This window comes from Argentina anserina, chromosome 4 (genome assembly GCF_933775445.1).
Source record: "Argentina anserina chromosome 4, drPotAnse1.1, whole genome shotgun sequence".
NCBI lineage: Eukaryota > Viridiplantae > Streptophyta > Magnoliopsida > Rosales > Rosaceae > Argentina > Argentina anserina.
Genome location: NC_065875.1, coordinates 9,201,704 through 9,221,011, shown reverse-complemented (window position 1 = coordinate 9,221,011; position 19,308 = coordinate 9,201,704). Strand labels below are relative to the sequence as shown.

Sequence of the window (19,308 nt, the reverse complement as noted above, 5' to 3'; positions counted from 1 at the left end):
AGTGTGACAATATTTAACACTAACCCCTAAACTTTTCTAAACCCTAAACTCTAAAAGTTAGGCTGTGTTTAGGGTTTAGGGTTTCGACTCTGGGTGATTTAGCGTAAACGCTAAACCCTAGACCCTAAATCCTAAATGCTAAACATTGTTATGCGCCGCTTTTTATGAAGGTGAGGTTACTGGGTGTCAATAATTTGTTATTTGGGGGGTTACTAGGTGTCAATAATTTGTTATTGGGGTTAGTGTGTATCAGTAATTTGTTATTAGGGGGGTTACTGGGTGTTAATAATTTGTTATTGGGCGGTTACTAGGTGTCAATAATTTGTTATTAGAGGTTGTTGGGTGTCAATAATTTGTTATTAGGGGTTGTTGGGTGTCAATAATTTATTATTTGGGAGTTATTGGGTAACAATAACCATAATCGCTAAACATTGTTATGCGCCGTTTTTTTTAAATACGCATGTAGTGTGCTACGTAGTGTGACAAAAAGTGTTAAACAAACCCTAAAGTTTTCTAAACCATAAACGCTAACCTTAAACCCTTGGGGTGCGTTTAGGGTTTAGGTTTAAAGTCTAGGCTTTAGCGTAAACGCTAAATGCTAAACCCTAAACCCTAAACAACATTGTTATGCGCTGCTTTTTATGGAGTTACTAGGTGTCAGTAATTTGTTATTAGAGTATATTGACTGTCAGTAATTTGTTGTTTGAGGATTACTGGGTGTTAATAATTTGTTATTGGAGATTACTGGGTATCAGTAATTTGTTATTGGAGATTACTGTATCAGTAATTTGTTATTGAAGATTATTGGGTATCAGTAATTTGTTATTAAGGTTACTAAGTATTAGTAATTTATTATTGGGGGTTACTGGATGTTAGTTTTTTTACTAGCGACCGGTGGTTGGAATCCGGCGACAAGTCTGGCAACGGTGGCTGGAGTCCAGCGTAGTTGACCGGTGTCCGGGGACGACAATCGGAGTTTGGTGACGGGTGATCAGGACTCCGGAAAAGTGTCATATTTCGTCAACTTTCTCTATAAATTAGTGTTTAGATAAATGAGGTGAAATAGTCTTAAAACTATGGTTTTTGTACTAATTGGCCAAATATTAGTTTATCTTGTGTTGAAATGGTCACATTTTGAATTTTGTCATTGAAATGGGCAATTAGAATGTTAAATTAGTATGAAATGATCATTTTTCAAGAAGAATGCATGCCTACTAGTCATTGTTACATGGCGGGCCTATTAATTACATGCATAATTAGAGGTGCATAACAAAAGAGCAAAATCCTCAAATGGTATCTAAAATATGCTTCAAAAGAGAGAACTACATAAATGGTACCTAAGTTAATGTTCCGTCAGCTATTATAGTACATCTGTCTGATTTACCATTAAAAATGAGGGTAAAATTGTCAAACATAATTTTTTTATTGATTAAACTATAAATCCTTATAATTCTAAAATCACTTAATTAAAAAAAATGAAAATTTGGTGAACAAAAACTTGCTGGAATTTTGGCAAAGACTCAATTACTATTGTTTATATCCTTCTTCTTTTGAAGAACCGGTGATGGGTGCATTACTATAATTATTATTATTTCAAGCATCAAGTTATCTGCAGAAGCCATCTCTCATACTATCAGTCATCAACTGAATAAAAGAAAAACTGTCGTGTGGAGCTGCTAACCTGTGTTTCGCCATGTGGTTTTGACACTAGAGGAGATAACAGAGGCATAACGTTTTCGTTTTTTGAGGACACACCCCTGTGCCATTCAATATTATGATCGGTGAGAGCGTTTTTTTTTTTTCGAAAGGAGGTGTGTTGTTCCCCTACCAAGATCAGTGGGAGAGCTTAAACAAAGGAATAAAAGTTGATCTTGATGGATTTCATTGAAGTGAATAATTTTTCTTATTTTCCTTAAAAAAGTAAATAAATTTGGCAATCACTTTTTTACCCATGTCTTTGCTTGGCAGCAGGGCCGTTTAGGTGGCAGATGAGCATTTTAACAGCAAAGTTAACAGAAGTATCATATTGGCTGCCTTACCTTGGTCGCACGAGCCTTAGTCGCACGAGCCTCGATCGTGCCTTGCCTTGGACGCACTGGTAGCACTCGCTCGGATGCACCGGCCCCGGTCGCTCTCACTCGGCCCCTTCTCGACCTCCTCGGCCGCATCTTGCCTCGGCCCGATCCGGGCGTGCACTTAGATAGTTTCTGGCCCGGTTCTACAACTCCGGACACCGGGGGATTCGTGCCTCCTCTTCGCCATGATCCGAATACTGGGGACTTGATGTGTTTCACCTGCCACACGATAACATGCGTTACACGCATACTCGCCTTGCCCTGATCGCATTGGCCCGGCTTAACTCCAAAGGAACTACATTTGATTTGATCCCATACGTGGGTACGTAGGCATTCTAGCACCTAGCGGCAACCGTATGTCGCCAATATCGCCATCTGATCCCTCGGACCACAACCATCTATGCCACACATCGCCATATGGTCCCCCGAACCACGCCACACCTATCGAACGCATCGCCATATGATCCCCCGAATCACGTATCGCCATATGTCGGCACGTCGTATACGCTGCCACATGGTCCTCCGGATTGTAACACTCGCTTGTCTTGATTTCGGTTCTTCTTGCACTATACTTATTTTATCGCCCGGTCTCTCCGGGGCCTGACGTCTTTCCACCGGTCCGTCCCTGCCATATGGGGACCGGGGGACTTATACATTATGCATCATGTGCACACTCATCATATATCATATACATGCTCATCATGCACCACGTGCATACTCAACGTGCATTGCCATCACATGTCCCACAGACTATACTTACATTATACGATTTCTCTGGAAGCATACATCATTGTGCATGTTTCTTTATGCCTGGTCAGCCACTCTTTTGCATGGGGACTTCGGGGACTCGTGACTGGTAGTGTCACCACTAGTGCTCCAGCACTCGTTCAAACTCACACTCCCGATGTTTTATTTGATAAAATCACCACTCAAGAAAGTCTCTTGATCGAGAATTTGGGCACTTGTTAACGATACGCCCTTTAATGGGCTAAACATCATGATTGCTCACCGTTTTAGGGTCCAATTGGCCCAAAAGCCCATTGCAGCTATTATTAGCCCACGAGGGCAGTTTGGTAATTTCACTGGTTGCACCCTATTTATCTCTATAAATATGCATTTCCTCTCCACATCAAGGTAAGCTCTCCTAAGCCTCTTATCCTCCACTCACACATATCATAGTTTATCTTTGCTGACTTAGGCATCAGAACGTTGAAGCCCGGCCAACCCGGTCTTCACTCCGTAACGCCGTGTGCTTGTGGTTTATAGGTGATCAAAAAGCTTCATCGGTTCGCCAGAGTTCCGCCGCCGGAAACCCGATGTAACATACCCCTAACAAAAAGACCAATCTAGGCTGAGTCTTAGGCTGACCTATACTTTATCCACCATCGATCATCTATCCATAACCGGAATAGAAATAGCAGGATAGTGTAGCGGTGGAGCTCAGAGTTTAGACCTCGATTAATAGAGAAAAAATACGCCATGGAGATCAATATTGAAACTTTAAGTAGGAGTAATCATATATGAAAAGATAGGCACCGAAAAGATAATATAACGGTAGAGCTCAGAGTTTAGACTTTGATTAAAATGACAACAATCCTTAATTACTTTGGTTGAAATAATTAAGATTAAATTCAGTTTACGTACCCCTGAGGAGGGAACATCATGTTAGTATTTAATTATACTTTTAATTTCATCACATTACATCATGAATCTTTCTTTAGCCAATCAATCTTTCTTTAGCCATCTAATTTAGACGTTAATTCTGACAATACCATATCTAATATTTGCAAGGCCGGAATAATTAGAGAATTAGGACGTACGAACTGACGGCTGAGATCACATGGCTTATATCCAGTGGTCCACGTATCCACCAAACGCTTATTCCCTCTCCTCTCAATTATTCTAATCGTTGTTATACCAGCTATTGTTAGTGCTTTTCATTATCAGGTAAAAGGTATGATTTTGATTGTTAATTAGTATGTAAGAATTGGTACGTGTTATGCTACAATTCATACAAATACGGTTTAAGACAAGTAGTTGCCTTAAGAATGGGTCAAGCAATGTAGCTTAGACCATAACGCAAGTCATTTGGTCCTTTTGGGTTTTGGACGTACAAGACCCCATCTTTGGACTTGACTCTTTCTCAACTTGGTATTTTGGTTAAGACACACTAACCCGGTTGTGCACCACTTTCAAAGTAAAAGATACGTGCTCAAGCAACACATGGACCAAATGCGCACATATGTCTTGGAATTTTGTCGCCAAAACCAAGTCTTAACACCTTGAGTAGATGAGTTTGGGGTGAAATACCCTTTAGGTTAGTTAAGCAGCCTAAGTAATGAGTTTTCATGTCCACCGTATGAGTTCTGACTTTAACTCATTTATACAATCTATTGATGAAAATTGATTTGTGATATCTCCTCTTGGATTTCTGTTTAATTATTGCCACAATCCTAGCCTGATCAACAACAATGGAGACTTCGAGATTACAAGGCCAAGAAAACCTGTGTCCACTAAACCCAACCACTTTAGCATCAAGGAACGCTAACAAAACAAAAAAAACCATTGACGACATAACTTCACTCTATTTGTGGAAATACGCTTTGTTGTGTGAAATTCGCTTTTTAATATTTCGATAAAGAATTATGAGTGTATTTTTTTAACAAAAATGATGCTTCCCGGTTACAAAAGCAGGATATTTTCTTAAAATAATTATTTAGATAAATAGTAGAGGGATCCATGGTAGAGAGGCTTCTTTAAATGGTAGGATAGATTTTGTTATCCAAAAATCCAATTCTACGACCGTTGCAATAAAGACGAAGGATGAGTACGGAAGTAATAAAGAGAGAAAAACTAGAAAACAGAAACAGAGGTACCAACCCCCATGGAACCAACCGTGTAATAAGTATCTTCGGCCCAAATAGTCTTCCCATTCAAGTAAAGTTAGTTGAAGTTGGCCACACACACAATGACACATTGAGTGACAAAGTGGGCAACCTCCATGTCTCTCTCTCTCTTTCTTTCTTGGTCATCATGATTCATGATCATCCAACATCCTCAGCTTAGCTTAAACTAAATTATAAATCCCACAAAAGGTAAAAGGTGGTGTTAAAGAAGAAGAAAAGCAAATCCATACAAGCAAGGACCAGATTCGAAGTGGTAGAGCCAGCCAGCCAGAGAGAAAGAGGGTCTGTTGTCATCAACAACCCATTTTCAATTCTTCTTCTCTTGTAAAAGGGTTTCTGTGGAAACGAAGCATGTGTTTGTATAACAAAGGAAAGCTTAGAGACTAAGGGGAACCGAGCCTACCCCTCTTCCCTTCTCTTCTCTGCTTCTTGCTCTTTTCTTTTGCTTGTAGCAGCTTTTTTCAAGGCTATTTGGAAGCTTGGATGGTCTCAATAAGGTACAAATCATCTCACTCTCTCCTGTTAATAATCCTTTTGGGTTTTTGCCTCTGTGTATTTAAGGTTGATAGAAATTACTTTTGATTGTAAGGGATTAGTTTATATAGATTAATCGGAATACGAGAAAACTCATGTGGAGCAAAGAGGAGCATATCTATTGATTTTCGGAATTTTTCATATTAATTTTTTTTCTTCTTCTTGGGATCCCTCTTGTTTTTTCAGTGTGTCAGATGCTGTTTCCTCCTGGAGACTTATTGTCTTGTTACCGTTAACTCTCTCTCTCTCTCTCTCTCTCTCCCCCCCCCCCCTGTGCCTGCAAATTTGTTCTGTTTGTTTTTGGCGGGTTGTTTTTGTTCTCAATTGATTAAGGATAATCAATATGACAGTTACTGGGAGTTTGAATATTCAGTTGTAGTTTTTTTCTGATCTAATTCCAGTATGATCTCAATTTGTTTTTGTTCATATATAGATATTGAATAGGTTAATTTAAGGAACGTTTGGAGCAAAAAACAGGCTGAAGTTTTCGACAACATGATTTGTATTCACTACTGTGTAGATGCTTGAAGCTTGCTTTGTTTCAGATTTCATTGATGTGATTTTCATTGCTCCTTATAGGACTTACTTTTTTTGGGTAGTTGACCCATCTCTGCTTCTGTTGGTTATCCAGTAGGGTTCATTTCAGTGTGTCTGGTGACTTTGGTCTCATTGACTGATCAAAGATATATAAATGTGAAAATGCAATATGGATTGTTCATATAGGGTTTATGTCCTAGTTTATACCGTGCGTGTAAGATAATTTAAGCTGTCTAAGAGGCCATCAATCTGGCATGTGATGGATCCTGTTAATAAGACTAAAAGCTTTACCTGTATGTTTGCTTTTCATGTGGTTTCCGGCCAAGAAAAATGTTTCTGCGTTTGTAGTTTACCAGGAGCTGGAATCTCCTTAATTGTTTGATTGATTTTTATTTTAGGAACAGCCAGGAATGCTAGGAACATGGGAAAGAAAGGGAGTTGGTTTTCTGCTATAAAGAGGGCTTTTTCACCTCACTCCAAGGAGAAGGTGGTCAATGTAAGTAGATTCCTCTCCTCTCTTGCCTCATCTCTTCTTCCAAGTTTTTGATTGACATTGTCTTCGTAAAAAAAAATGCAAAATGCCTTCCATCCTAATCAAACATAATTCATACTGCATACTCGCACCTTGTTTGTCATATTACAGGGTTTGGAGAAGAAAAGTGGAAAAGAAAAGAACAAGGGAAAACTAAAAAATGGAGAAACCAATTCATTCATTCCCCTGTTCAGAGAACCGAGCAGCATTGAGAAAATTTTTGGGGATTTTGAAAGGGAGCAACATATAATACCTTTTAGACCTCCTATACCTGATGAGCAACCACAATCACCACCTCCAGTGGTTGCAAGAGTTGATTCTCCAAGGGCAGCTTCTCCAAGGGTTCCTTCTCCAAGGGCTCCATCTCCAAGACCGCCCTCTCCAAGAGCTCCATCTCCTAAGATAGTTCATCATCATAAGGAGATCAGCTACAGGGCAGAACCAACTCTAAGGAACCACCATGCTTCTGTTACTAAAATCCAAGCCGCCTATAGAGGTTATACGGTAAGCTTATATTTTGTATAATTATGATTCAAGATGATTGGGCAATTTTAGGGTATGGCAATGCAGGAAAACCTGATGCTACTGCTAGTATGATTGATATATGAACCATTTCTAATGGTTCAGATTTTTACTATGGAGTAAACAAATGTAAATTTATGCCCTTATCATGAACATGTACTGAATTTGTCCAGCCCTGAATCAGTATAATTAGTTTGATGTCGTAAGAGTCTTTCATACCTATTTATAATTAGTGTATTAATTTATAAACTTTTGCTTTTTCAATGGAGGAAGAAGATTGAGAAATAGAAATCGAGTTTCGTAACAGTCCGTCCTAGGATCTGTTCTCGAGTCTGGTATTTCTTACACACTCAAAATGCTAGAGGATGCCCTATGGAACAAATATAGAAATAGGGGTTCCCCTTCTTGAATAGGGTTTTTCCTAAATGAATCCATTTGTAGAACATGCTTTTGTAACAATAGGTCTTAGGAACCCCATTTATCTGCATTTATGTTCCATCATTAATGATTTGACACAGCTAAGATAGTGTGGTACTTGATGTACAGGCAAGGAGAAGCTTTAGAGCCCTGAAGGGTCTATTGAGGCTTCAAGGAGTGGTTAGGGGACAGAATGTGAAGCGTCAAACAGCCAACGCCATGAAATACATGCAACTCTTGGTGCGGGTTCAATCTCAGATTCAGTCACGAAGGATCCAGATGTTAGAAAGCCAAGCAAGACGTCAAGTTCAATACAAGAATGACAAAGATGTTGAAAACACATTTGGCAAATGGACCTTGAGCCAGGCAGTAAGTTTCCCGTCATCAATTCTTCTATTGTATATTATATTTTCTCTTATTTTGCAGTTTTTTATGTTATAGATAATGGACAAAGAAAACCGTTTGTTGACATGTAATTCCAAAAGTAGACATAAGAAGAACCTATGGTAAATAAATCCCTATCAATCTCAAGAAACTAAAATTCCTGCTGATAATGCTATGCCAAATTTAGACATGGACACTAATACTGTAATCGCAAAGAAATATTGACACCTACTCTCCCATTAGTACTCTACAATTACACCATTATTAGAGTTGGTTATGCTTCACATGTTAAACTATCAGACTGTGCCATTACTGTGGTTCAGCAAATAAAATAAAACCAAAAAAGAATTAAAACTTTGACGTACACATTACTAATAAGTTTCCTCAACACATGTGGAAGTGTGGAAGTAGAAATGGAGGTCACCAGTCTCAAATAACTTAAAACTAAGCCCCCCTAACAGCTAAGCTCACTGCATACGGACATTGCCTACTTCAGAGAAAGCTTATCTGAATGGTTCTAATTCCAAACGATCTCATTCAAAAAAAAAAAAAATATTCCAAACAGTGAAGTCATCTCTTTCATCATCGTGTTGATTACAATTTAGCTCACTGCATACGGACATTGCCTACTTCAGAGAAAGCTTATCTGAATGGTTCTAATTCCAAACGATCTCATTCAAAAAAAAAAAAATCCAAACAGTGAAGTCATCTCTTTCATCATCGTGTTGATTACAATTGGGCTTGTGAATCCTCCTTACCTGATATATTTGCAATACTTTTTTAAGTAATTTGGTCTATGCAATCGTTAATGACTTGATACTGTATATTTTATTTGCTATGCAAAAGACCCTCTATTGATACGCGTGTACCTATTTAAATAATACACATCTATTAAAAACTTGAACTGAAATCTAATTATTGGAAGCAATATGATGCAGTCTGAGATGGGAAACAATGATGACTGGGATGATAGCTTGCTAACTAAAGAGGAAGTAGAGGTGAGGGTGCAGAAAAAGGTTGAGGCTGTCATCAAAAGAGAAAGAGCAATGGCTTACGCATATTCCCACCAGGTATTCCTTCTGCACCTACGGAATCAAACTTTACTTGCACTATGGGGTTATTCACCACCTACCCTTATTGGTTATTTTTTTTACATATGCTACCGGGACTGTAGTCTCATTTCTTCCATCTTATTTGATGAGTTCTTTATCTTCACTGTTCAGTCATAATTTTATTTCTCTGTAAAACTTGAAGTCTTTGGTACTTGTAGAATTATTTCATCCTACCCTTCATTAAAAATTTGGCGATTCTAGGGACTTGTGTCATGGAAGCTTTGCTATGATGGAAATATGTTTCACACCATTGATTAGTGTTACCATGCTGAGTTTACTTTCTCTGTGATGTTTTCTACTTTTGTGTGTCTACAGGTATGGAAAGCTACACCTAAATCAGGTCAAACACCTTTAGCTGATATCCGATCCGGTGGTTTTCCATGGTGGTGGAACTGGTTGGAACGTCAACTGCCTCCAAAGGAGCCTCCTGTTGAAACCAATGCAATGAAGACCTTTCAACCTACTCCTTCAAGGCAGCGTCCGGAGCTAAAGCAGAGCCCTTTACCCCAATCAAGCAATCAAAGGCAACATCCTTTTGCTTATGATAGCAATCTGGACACACCGAAATCCTCAAAATCAACCATAAACCTCACAACAATAAAACAAGCACGAACCCCGTCTCCCTTTAATATGAGTACTCCACAAGCAAACAGCTCTCGTCTATCAAAGTATGCAAGGCCAACAGCAGGTGGATCGAACTCCCCTTTCGGATTCCCACTAAAGGATGATGATAGCCTTATAAGCTGCCCTCCATTCTCAGTTCCAAGCTACATGGCTCCCACTGCTTCCGCGAAAGCCAAAGCCAGAGCTAGTAGTAATCCAAGGGAGAGGTTTATGGGGACTCCAAGCAGTGAATCAAAGAGGAGGCTCTCGTTTCCTTTGACTCAAGGTATTGGGTCTTTCAAGTGGAAGAAAGGTTCTTTTTTATCTAATAACAAGGATTCTAGCTCTCAGAGGAATTTAGATAAAAACCAGTCTCTGCAATCTATAGAAAATATGAGTATAGACTCCACTGTTTCTATGCCTGCAGGAGTTGGAAGGAGGCCATTTAACAGATTTGTGTGATTAAATTTTTTTAACCTTCTGTCTACCCCCATTGTGATGTTTCTTTTGTATGTGTTTGGTGATAGATTGAGTCACAAGTTTACTGGTGTAAAAAATAATAAACAAAAATATAGGAAATGATGGTTTGGAAAATTTTCTTTTTTCTCTTGTTTAGGATTTGGGTTTTGGAGAAGTATTTGGAGAATTGTTTCGTTTTGGTTTGCTAATTAAACTAGTGTACAATTATGTATCGTTTATAGTAGGTAATTTGCCCCCTCATTTCCAATATCTCAACTCTAATTGGTTTGATATCTAATCGATGTGTAATGTGTATTGTAAAAGTTATATATATGTTCTTAATGCTTCTGTTGTTGACATGATCTGGAGTAGTATCGGAATGATATATTTATGAGATAGTTCCCACTCATGCAAAAATCATTCGTAATCAACTAATCATTAGTTGACCAGCACCACTAATTCCATTATCCGAATTGACTCGTTTTAAGCTCCCCGACTCGTGCTATTTCTACTATCCTAATCAGACGACTCGTTGCAAGCTCCATACCCAAACTAATCAGATAGACTATCTCCGACTTGTTGCATATTAGAAAAGGGGAAAAGTCATACATTCTTATAATCATATTATAAGGATTGATACCGTACACACCCCTCGAGGTTACTTTTGTGTAAAATTCTATACCCGCATTTAACTTCACCGGGTAGATAAATTGGGGAGAGTATCGCCGTATTGGCATTATTATACCCGTGGGTGTGGGATTATTGCTCGCTTCCGCACAACAAAATAATGATTTAGTCAGAGGAATAAATTTGACCCAATTGTAGGATCATGATCTTGTACATAATTGCACTTTCTAGAGTAGTTTGTTAGAACAGGAATGCTACTGTTATATGATCTTGGTCTTGTACAGAATTCATTATTCAATATAGAACAACTATATCACCATTATGTTTAGTTACGTACACCATGGTATATATACCTCAATAATGTTCACAAGAACAGGAAGCTTGGGGACGGCCACTTCAATACCTCAAGTATATCTACAATGATAAACTAGTATAGAACTATAGAAGGCTAGGCTATTCAAATGGATTTTTAATACAATTTTTATATTAAGCAGTTCTATTGAGTAGGGTTTTAAGATAACACATTCACTCATGGGTTGCTTCAGCTGAATCAGTTGTTGGTGTCATCTTCAATGTCTGATTTCTGCATAAAACTAGGAAATGAACTCGTGATGTCCCTACATTGAAGTAAAAGTTCCACCAACTTAAATGGTTAAAACATATATAGCTTCGTAGTGACTGTAATAAAATAGAACATATTACATATTGTGAATATATGGATTAAATACGGAATTACCTTAGGTATGGGATAGTCATGTTCTTCAATAAGGATGGATTTTGATCCACCAGTTTATTCCACTCTTCCATATCAATCTTTCCATATCTCCATTTAAATCTGCTTCCTCAAATGTCTACGAAGCCAAATAGAAAAAGGCCTGTCAACTTAAATTTTCCATTATTACCAAGATTCTAAGAAATATCTAATCTTTTCTGTCTTAGTACCTTATCAAAAATGGCTTAAACAATGCCATCAGATAAGATCAAGTCCGATTCTATGAGAAGAGCCATAAGCATCTATTTGACCTAGAACCATGCATTTAATTAGTAAGTACAAAAGCATGAATCGTGCTCCATTTGCAGATGCATGATGTTGCCGATTTGAAATAAGACTGGATATATGGGGTTATTATCTAGCTAGTCAGAAATAGAAATTGAAGTGTGATCTGAATATTTATACCTCGTCGCGTTCAATGAAGCCCGTCTGCCATATATCATACAAGTGAAATGCAACTGCCAGACAAAACTAGTTCATGTCAATTGTCAAAGTAAAGATAAAAGATATGAAAATGAAAATGATCTATTCGGAACTGAAAATGAAAATGATCGGAACTGCGTACATGACACTTTTCCTGCTGTTGGTGCTTCAGGTGGAAGACACTTGGACACTTAACAAACTCTCCGAATTCTATAACTCCATCGTGCTTTGAATCACACATGTCGAAGATCTATATATTCGGATAAACAAGGCCTAGATATAAGTTACGTACATATATACCACTCATGCTCGATGTAATTTTACGTTATCGCAAGTGAGGGAGATCGAGGACGCTCACCCTGTTCGCAAAGGGACTTTGTGTTTGCTGTTCCTGAACAATCCAAGCTGAAATTCTTCCTGAAATTAAATATGTTGGTAAACTAGTACCACTTTAATATGTGTAAATGGTTAAATTTATAAGAAGAAGATCGTTTTCAACATGATACATACTTTGCTTATAAGCTCATCATCAACTATGGAACTGCTTAACTTCTTGAACAACTCGTACAAAGTTTCTGTCTCAAGCACTTTAACTGCAAAACCCAAGATTGCATATCGTAATGCAAAGATTAGCTTCTATGTTATGAGGTAGTGAGAAATCAGAATGGATTAGTTGCAAACTAAAAATAGATTAATGGAATAAGCTTACAATTGGTTTGAGCAACAAGAACAGTTAGGTTTTCACGTTCATGTTTTTGCTTCATGCAAACACAACCCATCAGGCTAGGATGTTGGATGAATGTGAATATTGGAGGCTTAAAAAGCATTCAACTTCCATAGTTTGAATTTTTTTTTAATGTTTTACCAGAAAAATCTAAGGGATATATTGATTTGTGGTCATTGTTGTATGATTATGACCAATCAGAGCTGCATAAATGCTAATTTGAGATTGGATTTTGGTACGTAACATCTTGAATTCGTCTGCACCAGTTTAGGGAAATGAAGATCGAATTTATGCCAGGTAACGCGCACATGTGCCCTGATGGAACTTGATAAAAAGAATTCCACAATAATGGTTTGTATTAGGAATTAGGATTTTGGAATTTGGAATCTAGTTCTAATTTTTTGGATGCGAAGCCTGTTAGTATAGAAGTTGGCAAGCGGCACAAATAATCAGCACTCTTTACAACATTCCCTTCAACCATTAAAGTTAGAGATGAATGATGGACAAACTCCTAATTTTTGAAACAAGAAACACAATTTAGTAAAAACTATCCATGCGTTATTTGTTCAAGGTGTGTGTTCATTTCATTTCGTATACCTTATCAATTATCAAAGGCTTAGGATGTACGTAGACATATCTAGCAGACTGCTGTTAATTAAAACATGTTAAGCATTCACACCAAATACATATGCTCGATCAAAACAATATGATCAAGAACTTGAACTTGCCATCTGCACCTCTAATTGGCTCCATCGAATTGCTTAACCTAAGTTATCCATGTTGAACTAGGATTAGTACTCTGCATATTTCATGTTTTCTGTATTACGATTGCATCATGTCCAATCATGTTCTAACAACTACAGATATCACAAAAGGATAAATATAACACATAAATGTCTTTTACTCATAGAAACCTTGCGATCAGGGAGAAAAACCAGGGGCAAACATATACAATTCTTAAAGAGTAAAGCTTTCCACTATCTAATTGTCATAATTTTAAAGAATCACTTTCTCCAAACCTTTAATGGATGATTCAGTAGCAGGAATTAGCTTGAAGACATCCGAATAGATGGCTTCCATTTCAATCCTTTGAAACGATGATCAGAATATTCTGTTCTCCCTTAGTCAGGTAATCTGATATGAAGTGTACTGGTATAACGAAGAGTATCAGTAATCCGAAGAGGTCAATAAAAAAAAAACACAAAATTCGTCAACAAGGTTTAGTATGTTCTCTCATAATCGCAGAGGTAACCATTATGAATTTGGAGCCTCTGAGATGAACCAAACCAGAAACCGATAACAAGACTAGGAGGTTTAGGATTCCATGCAGATGAAGGCATAAAGCTCAATACCGTTGTCATATGGAAACTATTAAATTTTAAAGCAAACGAATTAAGCTGTGCACAGACATTCCACAATTGAACCACTAGCATTTCTATTTTTATAAGTTTTCAAATAACACGTAAAACTCAGCACAAGGTTCAGCATCTGATAAGAAAAGGCTTGTCACTGTTGGAGTACCTAATAATCTGTTACCACTAGTTGAAATTTAAAACACATCTACCTTGGGTGAGGAAATCAAGTAAACCATAAAAACCCTTGAAGAAAAATTAGCTATCCCCAGTGAATGTGTAATACAGAGAAATCCAGTATATTATGAAAGAGGACTATCAGGAGAAACCCTGTAAACCATACTATTAACAGCCAAATACACGTATGAAATCACCTAATTTTTGTCACCGATCGTGCGTGGTGGCAACGAGTAAACCCATTTGAAAAAGCCCCGGTCAATGGAGTTTTATTATGTGAAAACGTCTCTTTTTTTTGTTGACCGTAGGTACGGAAGGTCAAACGATGTTCAAAACGGATGAAATTTTTACAGAGTCCCTAAATATATATATCGATCACATCTATTGGTGTCGATCGACAATATTTCGAAACTAGAATTTATTTGTAACTTTTTTTAGAATGTTTTATCATAATTCTTTTATTGTTTCAAACCCTTAAATTAAAGTATTATATTTTTTTTCTAATACAAGCCCGCAAGGCCCGTTTTAAGTGAACGGGCTTAGATCTTCATATTTGTGAAAATACACGGTCCGGCCCGACACTTATTTAAATGTACTAAGGCCCGACCCGTTGACGAGTCCTAAATGCATGAACAAGCTTCACAAGGCTATTACTAATCTCAAGCTAAAAGTAAAAAACCACACTCGCTGGAACAAATTGTGGCAGCCAAGCAATGTATATGCCAAGCCAAGCTGAGATATGACATGTTCGTCTCCTTTGCCTAACACAATATATGCCGAAAAATTACAACATGCCTAACGCCTTTGAAAATACTGAGTGATGAGAATATTTTCTGCCCTTTTTCTCGCAAAACACACGTTCCCCAAATATTCCTACACACACTCTAATCACTATCTGTAATTGGGCAAGTGCCTGGACAAGCAATGGAAATCATGCAGACTAAGCAATGTCGGAGCAACAATTGTATCTTAAATCTTACAAAGTGCAAGCAAAATCTTTTCGCTACTTTCAATCCTTCATGAACTACCAAGCAATTACCATCCTAACAACCAATTGAAGCCAAACAAGAAGATCATTAAAATTAAGAAGCATGTATAACTACGTGCCAAAGTCAAGCCACATGCGAATTACAGCATCAATAAGTCACAAATTGTTACCCAGCAGCAAAACTCTGGGATTGTAAAAACAGGAAAAAGCAATCGGAAATTTTTAGTCCAGACTTACGACACTAATTCACATGCCGTGCTCATCAGCATGAGCTAATCCAAACTGGATGGGAGAATTTCAGTTGCAAAGTTCTGAGAATCTTTTTACAGAGAATTTGTTTTAGGCGGCTATTTATAGACACAAGACAAGCGAAGAGAAAAAATTTCTATCTGACTTGCGCTGGCCCATTTTTCTATCTTCTTATTGATTACGTGGCCCAAACTCATAATCAAGTTAAAGTTCTATAGTTATTCATCATTCGACTATATATAACATGCCAAGTAAACAAGCACTAGATGTGAACACAAGCCACATCCATACATTTTTGCTCATTTGGCAAACTTAGCAATGGCTTGAGGAGACGCATTGGCAGCTCAAAAAATAACATTGTTTCGGGTTTTTCAAAGATGTCAACACACTAACAAACCATCCCCAACGACTCTGGGAGAGCACTTGAATAGAATTTCATTAAGCCATTCCTGCAGATTAGTCAAATAAATTGGTCTAGGTACATGGGGAATGAGATTCCACCCATCATTAACAAAGGAGCAAGAAACAAACAGATGATACTCTCAAATTGCAAATGGGGCAAGAGGTCTCAATCGTGTTCATAAATCTAGTCACAAAACTTCTAGTTTTAAGTCTCCCCCTGATAAGAAGCCAAGCAAACACTTAAGCTTTAAGGGGAATATCGAGTTTCCACATTTTCATTAATAGATCAGTATTAGAATGATTAGGCAAATTTATTTGCAAATTTGTGGCAGACTTAATGGTAAAGGACCCATACAAATTCATCATCATAGTCATGAATAGGAATGTTTAACGCCTAAATTTCATCAATAATATCTCTGTCAAGGACTTGGGATAGTTTCTCAACATTCCAAGAGCCATTAGACATGAAGTCTACTACAGTATCATTCAAGTCAATAGAATTTCTTACGGGAGGCAAAATCAGATCAATGAGGGGGTAGTCAAAGACCTAAATTATAGGTCCAAAATTTAATATCTTTGCCATTACCTAAAATCCATCTGATACCAGAAGAAAGAATGGGTCTTGCATCTAAAATATCTTTCCAAGCTCGGGAGTGGCTTCCCTTTTCTTTAAATTAAAGAAAGAGTTTCTTCTAAGATACTTTCTACTTATAATCTCAACCCACCAATTGGACTTGTTAGTGAGGATTTTCCAACCTAATTTAGCAAGAGCAGCATTATTGAAAAATTCAATTGGCCTTATCCTCAAACCCCCAGACTTTTTTTGGTAAGCAAACTTGATCCCAAGCCACTAGGGGGGACTTAACACTTTTTCCCCAAAGGAAACTTCTCATACTCTTTTATATAGCTCTTGATTTACAGTGGTGATTTGTGCTTAAGTTTGCGCTAGCTTGGCCTTTTGGGCTCTCTCTTCTTGACTGGCTCATAATTAGAATTGGGTTTAAGCATGAATTTTGGTTCCCAAATTCCAAAATTTCCGACATCTCCTTATGTATTCATGGAAGTGAATTAAAGAATCAAAAGAGGCTTGGCAAGATGTGTGCGGTGTGGGAGCTAGAAAACATGATTTGTAGTGAAGAAGAGGTTTCTAAGGCAATCATGAAGTTGGGGTTAAAGTTTATAAGGTATTGGATTAGAGATGGGTTTTCGAGGCAAGTATGGGGGAATTGCTTGAATTGTTCCTTGCCCTGCATGTATGGTTTTTGGGTTAAATATGGATATGTTTGTGGGATCATTTTGAGAAGTGGCTTGGTTGGGAATTTATGGACTTGTACATGATTTATAAGTTTTGGAATGGAAGAGCTTGGTTTCTTGGTGTTAGCATGTGTTGTGTTACCTCTCTATACCACTTGATTTATAGTGGTGGTGGGTTATCCTGGATTCCAGTTGTTGTGTTCTAAGGAATTCAGTTAATGTGTTCTAATGAATCCACACCTATCCTTGCAAGCCCCAAAAGCATGATTTGGTAAGGGTCCACATGTTTGGAGTAAAAGTTACGGTATAATTCGCGTTTGAGCGCGACATAGCTAGCTAGATTTTTAAGCATCAACATTTTGTTTACTAGTGTTCATTTGGATTTTTGACAGTATGTGGGGCATGGCCAGCTCTGAGATTTTCGGGGCTATATGGAAACAAAATACATATGGCTTCTCACCTTCATACATGTTCATTTCTATTCCATTTGGAATTATAATATGACAATATATATAGGAGTAACGATTAATGTATACTATAAATAATGCATGTAAATGAAATTATCGAGAAAATTAAACTTTTGACAGATTAAAAAAACAAAAGGGAAGCACATAAGCAAAATTCAAAAACACATACATCTCTAGGTCCAATGAAAAATAACTTAAACTTATTACTAAATATTATTTAATTAAGCAAAGTTACTAGCTAGCCTTACATGAGTTACAGGTTGACATAATAAATTAAGTGTTTTCTTTGATATGAAAAGCTAAGCTTTGATTCTAGGGGTCTTGAATTGTCAATACCGATCTTCACATTTCCTTCAATGAACTAATGAAGTCTTAAGGACATACCGCAACCTATTCTTTTCGCTCTCCCTCTCTCTAAGCCGCGACTAGGGTTAGGGTTTCATGAAAATTGTGGTTGTGTGGCGAGATCTTTACCATGGCAATGGATTTTGAATCTATTGCTGCTATGGCTGCGAGTTTAGCATCCAAACTTTCTCTCTCAAATCAAGATGAGCCGGTGGATTGGGCTATCTCAAATGTCCGGACGCAGGCTTTCTTGCTCAACGTTTCTATCTCGTTGAAAAGCTTAATTAACACCATGTGTGCTACATCTTTTGATACCTTCCGGAGTGCTATTCACTCCATGTGGAAGCTGAAGATGTCGGTGGAGACTGGAGATAGGTTCCTGTTCATCTTCACAAATTAGAAGGATATGAATAGGGTTAAGCAAAATGGTCCTTGGAGTTTCCAGAGATCTATGCTTCTTCTGAACGACTATTACGACTTCTCCGAAATCATGGCGGTACCGTTGAACTTCGTGTGGATCTGGGTAAAGAAAGAACTCTCGGCGGAGCTGCACACACAGACCTCGTCGCGGTTTGTCGGAGGAATCATTGGCCCAGTCTTGAGAGTTGATGAGAATGGTCTTAGCCGCGGTGTGGTTAGGGTGAGGATTACACTTATACTTGATCAATCGGTTTGCTTCAAACGCCAACTGCGAATCTTGCCGGAAGATGTGATTTTGGTGATTCTCCACTATGCACGCCTTCTTGGATGTTGCCGCTCATGCATGATGATCAATCATGGGGGTTTGGTATGTCCTAGGGAAGTAGAGGTAGAGGAGGCGGAGATCCCTCAGTCGGAACCGGCGACTCCTGCTAGTTTAGGTATGCGGGTTAGCGTTTTTACACCTTAAACCCTAGCCTCCCCATCATCTTCAAACTCAACTGCCCCGCCTTCTTCTGCTTCACAACCCGGGAATCTAGTACATGCCATTCCGACCTCACCCAACTAGAGTCTAGTTTCTAGAGGGCACCGCCACCGAGAGGAGGAGGATGGGACGTTGGGAAAGCAAGTTCGATATGATCTGCGGCTGGCTTCGGTTAACCTATCACCAACAAAGCTAGAGTTTACAGCTACAACAGCAGAGGTGATTGGTATCCGTCGGGCAGGTAAGTCGACAACAAATCTTGGCCCGGCACATGGCTGGAGCAACAAGAAGTAGAGTTCTCGCCGTTAACACAATCTTATAAACTCGGCAGAGATGGGAATGACAATGGCTGCATTCATTAAGTCAGTGAATCCCAAGGCCACGGTGAGTGCCGTTGGAGAGGTCATGGAACCATGCTTTGAGAGTGAAGATGCAAGCAGTCTCAAAGCGAAGGCGGAGGCGGAGTGCAAGTAATTCCTAGCTGCACCATGAAAGATCATCATTTTTATTTTTTCTTTCGATTTTTTATTAACATTGCGAGGT

At 38.3% G+C, this 19,308-nt stretch overlaps 1 protein-coding gene and 1 pseudogene across 2 annotated transcripts; one reads left to right on the top strand and one right to left on the bottom strand.

Moving 5' to 3' along the window:
- Positions 1–5,070: 5,070 nt before the first annotated feature.
- Positions 5,071–10,427, top strand: LOC126791823 (protein IQ-DOMAIN 14-like). Of its 2 annotated transcripts, none has more exons than XM_050518313.1 (6): positions 5,071–5,478; positions 6,457–6,548; positions 6,696–7,088; positions 7,653–7,892; positions 8,846–8,977; positions 9,335–10,427. In XM_050518313.1, exons 2-6 carry the CDS (start codon positions 6,474–6,476, stop codon positions 10,082–10,084), a joined length of 1,590 nt encoding a protein of 529 aa, XP_050374270.1. In that variant the 5' UTR covers positions 5,071–5,478; positions 6,457–6,473; the 3' UTR covers positions 10,085–10,427. The 2 variants fall into 2 exon arrangements, with proteins under 2 accessions (XP_050374270.1, XP_050374269.1); XM_050518312.1 differs by having other exon boundaries at positions 5,072–5,478; positions 6,451–6,548.
- A 565-nt stretch (positions 10,428–10,992) lies between these two features.
- LOC126791837 (calcineurin B-like protein 7) lies at positions 10,993–12,682 on the bottom strand (annotated as a pseudogene).
- Between the last annotated feature and the right edge of the window lie 6,626 nt (positions 12,683–19,308).

Excerpts from the sequence above, each read along its gene's own strand:
- LOC126791823 (XM_050518313.1), top strand. The coding sequence starts at position 6,474 with ATGGGAAAGAAAGGGAGTTGGTTTTCTGCTATAAAGAGGGCTTTTTCA. Across the intron at positions 7,893-8,845 it reads AATGGACCTTGAGCCAGGCA|TCTGAGATGGGAAACAATGA; the intron begins GTAAGTTTCCCG and ends AATATGATGCAG. Across the intron at positions 8,978-9,334 it reads CTTACGCATATTCCCACCAG|GTATGGAAAGCTACACCTAA; the intron begins GTATTCCTTCTG and ends GTGTGTCTACAG.